At 30.6% G+C, this 9944-nt stretch overlaps 1 protein-coding gene across 1 annotated transcript; it reads left to right on the top strand.

The window, feature by feature from the left end:
- The first annotated feature begins 660 nt into the window (after window positions 1-660).
- Window positions 661-1907, top strand: LOC146530902 (uncharacterized). The gene is made up of 3 exons (XM_085199630.1): window positions 661-985; window positions 1111-1303; window positions 1578-1907. The coding sequence occupies exons 1-3, from the start codon at window positions 734-736 to the stop codon at window positions 1883-1885; spliced, it is 753 nt and encodes a 250-aa protein (XP_085055756.1). The 5' UTR covers window positions 661-733; the 3' UTR covers window positions 1886-1907.
- The last annotated feature ends 8037 nt before the right edge of the window (window positions 1908-9944 follow it).

Here is a 9944-nt window from a genome sequence, read left to right as displayed (position 1 = left end):
ACGAGTATATCAATGAATGACGTCATATGTTCAAATATTTTAATGATAAAATGTGAAAAAATGTAAAATTATCTTTTATCTATAATTGAACATGATTAATAATAATAAACAAAATAGAAATCGTATCATATTTGCAAATGTTTACGATATCGGTTCAAAAGTTACAAATACAAGAAATAGTTTTTCCCCTTAAAGTAGATAAATATAATTGTGAATGCATGAAGCGAAAACAAAATGACAAGTTTGTTTAACTTTTTATTACTGATTCTTTCTTTCTCAGGTTACAAAAGAGAAATTCATTGCTTGCACTGAGGTCATCGTGGCGCAGCGGCACAAAAGTGGGACTGAAGCGACGGTCGTGGGTTCTGAGTGATGATAATAATTCATTAATAAATAATTAATTATTTATTATAAATTTCATTAACTTAAAAACGGCTAAATAGATTTAAATGAAATTTGACGATTCTATTTTACGTACCTACAAGCAAGCTCAATCAAAACTTCAAATACGTAGCTTAAATTTTAAATTACTAAAATATAAATAATAAATACATTTTAAATGAACTATGAGCTATCTATATATTTTACAATCTTTGGTCGATAATGGATAAAGCTAGTCATCATTGTTTATCTGCTCTTATATACGCTATATATAAAACCAAAGACAGTTTTTCCTTGCAATATATAATAAGTGAAGGTGAAGTTAGCACGTGTGAATTAAAAAAAAGTGATAATGCCCCCAAACGTAATTGAGCCCCTGGAAGTTGACCCCCAAGAAAATGCCAGTGATTTTAAAACAAATAACGTTCCTATAGTATCGTCATCAAATAATAGTAATTATGGTTTGAAAATATTCCAATCCTCACTAAATCTGCTAGCTCATATATTAATTGGGGCTACAGTTGGGATTTCAGTTCTTTTTTCCTTACAAAATGGATTACCTTTGGGGGCTACTAGTACTCACATTCTTTTGTGCGTTCTTGGTGTGAGTATTTCTTTTAACTTCGTTTTAACCCATATTTCCTCAATTTCTATAATTCAAACAATTAATAAATACTAAATATTATGGCATTATATTTAAATATATGTTTTTGTAATATTTTATTTCAGTACCAACTATTAATGGCCCAAGCTATTCTTAGTTTATGCCCTCATAACGGTTGGTCGGCAAATCTTCGTCTATTTGACAAAAAGGTAGCGCACACGGTCCTACAAGTCCTAGGATCAGGTTTAGCAATTGCCGGGAGTTTTATCAAAATTATTGATAAGAGTGTACACTGGAATACTTTGCATGGCCAATTTGGTAAGCACTTTTTAAATTTAATAAGTTGCTATAAATATATTTAATTATCATTCTTTTGACATTTAAAATAACATTTTAGATATATTAAAATATTGTATTGTTTCTAGTAAACAATAGAAAATAAAAATAAAGTTAAACAAGTAATATCAGTATATCAAATAGTACGTAACAAGTACTTGGCGGCTTTCAATCAATGATTGTTTTAAACAAATATTTTTCATAATCTAAAATAGATATAATATAAAAGTTGTATAAAAATATTTTTTTGTTATAGGTTTAGTAGCGCTAGTATTCAGTGTAGTGTGTCTATTCAACGGAGTGGCTTCTTTCTACGCTTACAACTTACGAAAGTGCCTTCCAAGTAACTTATCCAAAATTACACACATATGTTTCGGGATCGTCGCTTTCAGTGCATCCTGCATCAGTCTCTGCTACGGCTTCGACAAGAACAGCTTCAAGTCCTGGGCATCACCAGCTGTAACTTACACAGTGATAGGATTCACCGCTTGTTTCACTACTATTATAATAATAAATCCTGCGATTACTTTCTATAATAAAACCTCACGAGTGTTAAAAAAGTGATTAGAATACAGTATTAAAATTATTTGATATTTTGAAAACATTAAACTAATAGAATCTCAGTTTTGTTTGATAATGTTTTAATTGACATAAACTTAAATGGAATATTTTTAATTAAAACAATAGTAATTACATTACCACATCAATACTGATATATATAAGGATAAAAATCCTCGATCACATTAAATAAATGACCTACCATACCTTTTTTACCATATTTTTAATTATATCCTTAATAAAATGTTTTATATTTATTGAATGCAATACAAATGTCGGTTAATCATATTAACAATTAATTAAGTATTATATAATTTTATTGCATTATTGATAAGAGCAGTAGGTACATCCATTATAAAAGGTAATTCCCACTCGGGAAAATCTTAATGTCTATAACATTTAATTTTTCCGCTTCGACTATAAATATGAAGTTGGGCTTGAGAAATTAAGGCCGTCGTGCATCCTGCATCTGTCTCTGCTGCATGAGCATGAGCATAAGAGTTGTTAGCCCAACGGTTGTGGGTTCGATTCTCGCTCAGGAAAATTATTTTTTTTAATTAATTTCGCTCTAGTAATAAGGCCAAGCACAGTACGGCCTTGAGTTCCGACAACCAAACGCACTAAACGCGTCTTAACACTAAGTTTTCTTTGTATAAAGATAAAAAAATGTATATAATTGAACTAAAAAAATGTTTGTAGATATATTATAAATGTTTTATGTACCTACATGCTTACACATTAATAAATTTGACTAACACCGAATAGGTTAAATCTTGTTAGCTTAACAAATATGTATGTAATAGCCATAGCAGGTCTTTTACCATTAAATTTTTATATTGACAATAAACTAGATGTAACAAAACATCAAAAACTGTTATATTTGCAAAGAGATTGAACAAGCTCGTTCGGAAACGGGCAAGCGATCACAATAGATAACTGCCCCGTGTAGGAGCAGCTTATCTTTATGGCATCTGAAGCTAAAGGAAACTGCAGAAAAGAGTAATAGCTAGCGATACGCACATTCTAAAATATACTATTGTTGCCATATCTAATGTATTTTTTGATAAATGAAAAACTATTGATACCTGGCAACCCTTTTGTATCCGATTATAGCAGAATAGGCCGAGGGAACCTGGGAACCTTATGTTATGACACTTTGTTCACATTAAGATACTTCTGTCCCCGACTGTCGAATTTGGAGACATTGCGTTGAGTGGTGGTACTCAACGCCGCGATACCAGAGAAAGGAAATGAAAATACTAAATATTTCATTTCCTCAAGTGGGAATCGAACCCAGAAACTGGCCTACCAATGGCCTCGCTCTGGCTCTGTAAGCTTATGAAATATAACCAATTGAAGTAAATTTGGATATGTCAATCATGTCATGCCAAATCTTTTTATGTAATAACCTAATTTATATACTAATTTACAATGGTTTATATAAAAAATAACATGCTTATTATTTTCAAATAAATAAAATACATAATCATCAGTTTTTTCTTTTCATTTGTGTTATTAAATTCATAAGAGTCATTAACCGTATATGACGTAAATACCGGTAATATACTAGATTATGCTATTTTTTTAATAGAACATTGATAAGATTAAATTTACTATAATATCTTATCATATTTCAATTATATCACTTACAAAAAAATCTATTACATTAATTACTTTAAAGAATATTTTCGCAGAGAGTTAGGAAATAATTACTAAATCTATTATTTTCATAGTAAATGTAAGCTACCGCTAAAATTATTATTATATATAAATAATAAAATATAATTTCAAACATATACGAGTATGTATATGTAACATTTAACATCTTTACCTATTCACGTAGAGTTATTTCTGTTATCAGCTATAATCACTGGAATTAACATTAAAAATGTAAAACCATTAGTAATATCGCCATTTAAAATAATATTTACTTAGACGAATGATAATACTTAGAAGGAAAAATATTTTTATCTTTAGATATGTTTGGCATTTTGCGGTGAAGGCAGTAAGCACGTAATGGAGGACACCTAACGTCGAAATTAGAAACTAAATAAAACCATGTGAACATTGTAAAAAAAGTTTAAAATTAAAATCATTGTATATTTAGAAATAAATATATTATTTCAGCTTTAGGCTGTATACCGGTAGCGGTATATAGTAGAGTAGACTAAGGGAGCCTAGTGTTAAGACACTCCGCTACCCACTTTACGCCGAATTCTGGAGCCATTGCGTGTTGAGTAACGAAACTCACCACCGCGGCTTCCCTCGACACTAGATTGAAGAAATGAAAATTTTAATATGTTAAAACTATTATCACCCTTTCTTATGAAGAGAGGTAGGTCTGCGGGCAGAGAGGAGTCCCTCTGCCTGCAGCAGCACGGCTGAAAAAAAATATTACTTTCATTTAAATCGGAGAATATATACACATATAATAAAAGAATATTCTGCACATATCTATCTATATATATAAAATCGAAAGGTCACTCACTCATCACGAAATCTCAGAAACTACAAGTGCTAGAAATCTCAAATTTTGCATAGGAGTTATTTATAGGACGTAGGTGCTCTCTAAGACGGGAATTTGCAATATTCGACTTCTAAGGGGCTGTTTTTGGGGTCGAAAATTTGTATGAAACTTCGTTATTACAAATGCTAGGAGTCTCAAATTTTGCATAGACGTCACTAGGACGTAGCCATGGAGACAGAAATTAATAATAACATAGTTCACGCGGGTGAATCCGCGAGCGGGCTGCTAGTATATATATAAAATTGAAAAGTCACTCACTCATCACGAAATCTTAAAAACTACAAGTGCTAGGAATCTCAAATTTTGCATAGGAGTTATTTATAGGACGTAGGTGCTCGCTAAGACGGGAATTTGCAATATTCGATTTCTAAGGGGTTGTTTTTGGGGTTGAAACTTTGTATGAAACTTCGTTACTACAAATGCTACGAGTCTCAAATTTTGCATAGACGTCACTACGACGTAGTCATGGAGACAGAAATTAATAATAACATAGTCCACGCGGGTGTAACCGCGAGCGGGCCGCTAGTAATAAATAATTTTAACTTATCAATTTCAACAATCCGTGTCGTAGGGCTCTTAGATTTTCCCTAACCGTGACGATATCAATGTCATCCATGCGGTACATGCGTGTACAATTGTACATGCATAAAGACATTTATATACTAAACTAGTGTAACACTGTTATTTCGTCTTTAATTTTAAACAAATTTAATCATTAAATATTAGTTTTTTTTTTTTAAATGAAATTTTATAATCTTTTATTAGATATTAGTACAGATTATTTCGTCATTACACCAGTGTTAAATTATACTTTCAAGACATGTACACGAAAAATTTATATATTTTCAAAAAGAAAAATAAATTTAATATGTTTTTCATCAAAAAATAATTTTGTTTTGTGTAAATTAAAAAAAAAATTACAAACATATTTATGCTTAATTTTCAAGCACTTTAGTCGATAAGTTTATCAAAAACAAAGAACTACAACGATCTCGAAAATTCATGTCAATATATATCTAAGGTAAAAACAATGAAAAGAGCAGAGAATTTATTATTTTCACATAATCAAAAATTTAAATCAACATAGAATATGTTGTAAACTTTTAAATCCTCAGGATTCTAATCCACAGGAACCACCACCACGAGCCTAGAAGAAGAAGAACCGGCAAGAAACTCAACAGATACTCTCTTCAAAGTATATTTTACAATAAATATATATCCATTATATTATATTATCTTCCCGAATAAACATTATTGATGTTTATATACATTTAATTCCACACACACATATGATAATGAAACACGTTATCTAAAGCTATCTTATTTTCATACAGGTACAACTGGGTACATAAGTACTGGGTTTGACATAGGTACGCAAAAAAAAATACTTAATAATAAAACTTAATAAAAATTTCAAATAAAAACTATTATACTGAAAAATTTAATCTGGCAAATATATTTAACCTACATTGATAATAATTTTTATCGAATAAATAGAAACTCGATAAAAAATTAAAAAACGAGAAATTAATTGGATTATTTAATTACGTTTAAGTACACCAAAATATATGTATTGATAAAAAGAATTAGTTTATGGCGATTAATGGCAATGATAAATAAGAACTTATTTTTAATAACAAGGAATCGCTTCACGCTGTATCCCGCATACAGCAGGGTAGGGAACCCAGTGTTAAGACATTCTGTTCCCCACTTTCCGCCGAATTTTTCGAGGCATTCCGTGTTAATTGGTGGAACTCAAAGCCGAGCCTTTTCCTTGGTGCTAGAGAGAAGAAAGGAAAATATTAATAAGTAATAATTCATTGCCTCGAATGGAGATCGAACCCGCAACCGTCACGTTTCATTCACACCCTCGTGCCCCTACTCCACGACGGCCTCAATAACAAAGAAGAAAAGAAAAGTTACAGAGAACTTTCATTTAATTCACAAACGACACTTAATTTTAATTTTTAATAAATTGAACTGCTGTAGTTATATTAAATGCAGTTTCATTCAATTATTATAGAAAATGGCAAATATTTTTTTTTCATTAGTTTTTTTCTTTTCCTTTTCGCAGCATGAGCGAAAAGGCAAAAAAAAAATATTTTTGCTTTACATTTTACCGCCATTACATAACAATAATAGTTATGATCTTTCATAATCTCACATATCAATATCGAAAATCAAATACAATGTAAGACAATTAAACATAAATCCTCAGAACGTGATTATAATTAAACTTATTGAGTCATATAGTGCACTAAGTATTATATCTTAATACGATTCAATAAGTAGTAAAGCAGCTCTTACCCCACAGAGAGGCCGATATGCAGTTGAGAGGCACTCAGCGGAATTGACTGGAACGCGAGAGCTGGCACCATGATTAAGGAGTATACAAACGTATTCATAGGATCTCCACACCACAACCACGAACCAGATAATTGACAATACTGGAACTGTCAATGGCTATGTCTATGTCTTGCTAGCGTATGACGTATAGATATTTAATTATATAGAAGATATACACATGAGATTTCTTAGTAAAATAAAAATCTTAAGAATAAACTTTAATAATACATAATTATAATACAACTATTGAAACGTGTTAGTCTTATTTTTATGAAAATCAATCAGTTTTATTTGCATCATTATTTTTCATTATTATCAAATAATTGGTTTATAGGGTTGATCAATTTAATTATCGATATCAATTAATGTCCATAACAATTTATGATAATATAAAATATTTTAGCTTATTTTTAATCTTAAGTAAATTTATTCAATTAACCTTTAAAAATACAGAAGATATTTTTACCGCATTTTAGCATAATCATAAAGGCATACCAAATTTCGGCTTAATTTGTTCATTACTTTCAGTAAATGGTGTGATAAGTGCTTTTTAATTCATACATTTCATTTCGTGTTTCATAGCACAAGTATCGCCCTGGCATCATCTGGTTGCATGAAATTTTGGTAATTTTACATAATTGACTTTGATAATGATGACAACAGTACCAACTGCATTATATGAATAACGTACTTTTCCAGCAAATCTGTCAAATAAAATACTATACGAATTCTTTGAATATTAAGTATTCTTTTCATATTTTTGCCATGTAAGATTATTTTTAATCAAAAATATATATATTAAATTAATACAACCACGCGTTGTCTTAACCTGATTGAGATCATTGAATAGAAAATAAATGACGAATCCAGGTTAAACTGCTAGTATTGGACAAAAAAAATATTAAATATGAAACATAAAAAATAGTAACAACACTATTGTTAGGAAAATATTTAGTGCCAAGTGGTCACGCATCTCTTATCATCGATAACATTTCTCACGTACTGGCAATCACTGATAAATATAAATATTACGATAAGTGCACCCGCAATTATATATGCCAATTTACGACTTACTTCTCTATGGAGAGCGCTCATGTGAATAATATAAGTACCTTTTCATTAATAATTGCATTAATAATCGCAATTGGTCACACATGTGACTGTAAATGAGATCGGTGCGGGTTCGATTCCTACTCGAAAAAATGAAATAATTAATATTTTCATTTCTTATAAATAAAGCTGAGAAAAAAATCTATAACTAATGTGCAGGTATGTCAAATAAAAACAACTCAAATACTTTATATTCTTTCAATCTTCAATGATAAAGCGACAAACTGTCACTTTAGACGGGGTTTTCCGTTGTTAAAAGTGGTATCTACATATTTTGCGAGATAAAATTGACTTGTCAGTCTTTCATTCACAAAAATGTAATGTTCTCATTAGTTAACCATGCCTATAAGTCTGTAAGAATTAGTGTACTTAAAGGAATAAGTTTCATAGTATATTTTAATAAAAAACCCACCCAGAACTAGGCGAACTGGGCCCTGAGGATCCACCACCACCCATCCTATTTTAGGATCTTAGGTCACACCACAAACATTTTATATGTATAATACAACTTTGTTAAATTTTTATCTGTACTATATCTAAATATAAATTTAGATTATTTTTTGTCAGGAAAAGTGATCCTATAAAGGTTCCGTTTTCTCCTTCCTATTTATTGTGATTCCTAAAGAATCACATTATTTCAAATTCTAAATAACGTCTCATGTTCCTCTATATGAAGTGTGTACAGAAAGATTTAATCTCGAACATCTCATTATTAGTAGCAGATTAAAGCCGGGTGAGTCTGGTAACAATTTTAATAACTTCTTATCGATAGAACCCGATCTTTACAAATTTCCTCATGTGAACTGGAGCCTGGTGGATAGTATATTGTCACAGCGAACATTAAATTTGTAAAATATTAAAAAACCCTTTAGCTATTGGTAATCTAAGCCATAATTTTAGCAACATATAAGTACAATAAGAGGCCAGTCCTGGCAAAGAGGCATAAAGTGTGCCTGTAAACGCGACTGGTTGTGGGTTCGATCCCCACTCGAGAAAATTAAATATTTATTTACATTTATAATTAGCCCATTTACATTTTATTATCGATCTAATTACACCATATCTTTTTACTAAATCATACAGTATATATTGCAACGTCTCCTTCCTAAGGAGATTAAGGTTTACGAGCGTTTTAAGAATTGGGGAACTCTGTCTATGTATGTTATCACAAAAAGGGCTTACCCGATCCGCGGTTAACGAAATTACGGAAAAGTTAAATGGAGACTATTACATATTATTATAGGTATTATGATTCACGTAATATCACATATTTTTCTTTGTATATAGATAAAATTGTAACTTTTCCGCTGACATTTTATCTTTATCTATCACTTAGCTACATCGAATATAGTGATATTTTCTTAATATATTAATACTTCACGCAGTATCACGCAGGTAACTGGATAGGCAGAGTGAAAAGGAAAGTAAAAAACAGAAGTATCCTAAAGGAACAAGATTTTTTTTAACACTAGATTGCAATATATACAATACAATGATAATTCAAGAGGAAGATTTATATAACCATCTTTTAGAATCACTCTATCTATTCATGAAAACCGTATAAAAATCTCAAACGCAAAAATAAAATTAAAATATTATATATACAAACAAATGGAATTTAAAATAATTCTTTTAATGGTTTGTATATAATAATAATCGTACACAATATACAAAACAGAATCGTAATGTAATACATTTCTTCTAACGGCAACCATTTTTTAAAAGGCAATAGCATGACTCCAGTCATGAAGCAAATAGAAGCTGCCAAAACACCAAGTAGTCCCGAAATGCGGTGAATAAGGTACACGTGTTTGTCGAAAATTTCCAAATCTTCAGAGGATATTTTTCCCCCACAATATTTGACTAAATACAGGCCAGTAACTCCGCACAGTAAAAAGGCAACATTGGCTACAACGCCTGTTGTGTATGAGAGTTATTAAAGTTTAGGTTAATCTCTATCTATTCTATTAATAACTAAACTAATCTATTGCAAAAGGCAATGCCTCCAGGATTCATCGGAAAGTGGGGAACAGAAGTGTCTTAATGAGAACAGGAAAGAGGGAACAGAAAATGTAGTGGTTC

Source organism: Heliconius melpomene, chromosome 16, assembly GCF_056956725.1.
Source record: "Heliconius melpomene rosina isolate 202511_hmr_F chromosome 16, ASM5695672v1, whole genome shotgun sequence".
In the NCBI taxonomy this organism is placed as follows: Eukaryota; Metazoa; Arthropoda; class Insecta; order Lepidoptera; family Nymphalidae; genus Heliconius; species Heliconius melpomene.
Note: the sequence above shows the minus strand (reverse complement) of the source record. Positions and strands in the feature narration are given on the sequence as shown.

Excerpts from the sequence above, each read along its gene's own strand:
- LOC146530902 (XM_085199630.1), top strand. The coding sequence starts at position 734 with ATGCCCCCAAACGTAATTGAGCCCCTGGAAGTTGACCCCCAAGAAAAT. Across the intron at positions 986-1,110 it reads TTCTTTTGTGCGTTCTTGGT|TACCAACTATTAATGGCCCA; the intron begins GTGAGTATTTCT and ends ATTTTATTTCAG. Across the intron at positions 1,304-1,577 it reads TACTTTGCATGGCCAATTTG|GTTTAGTAGCGCTAGTATTC; the intron begins GTAAGCACTTTT and ends TTTTTGTTATAG.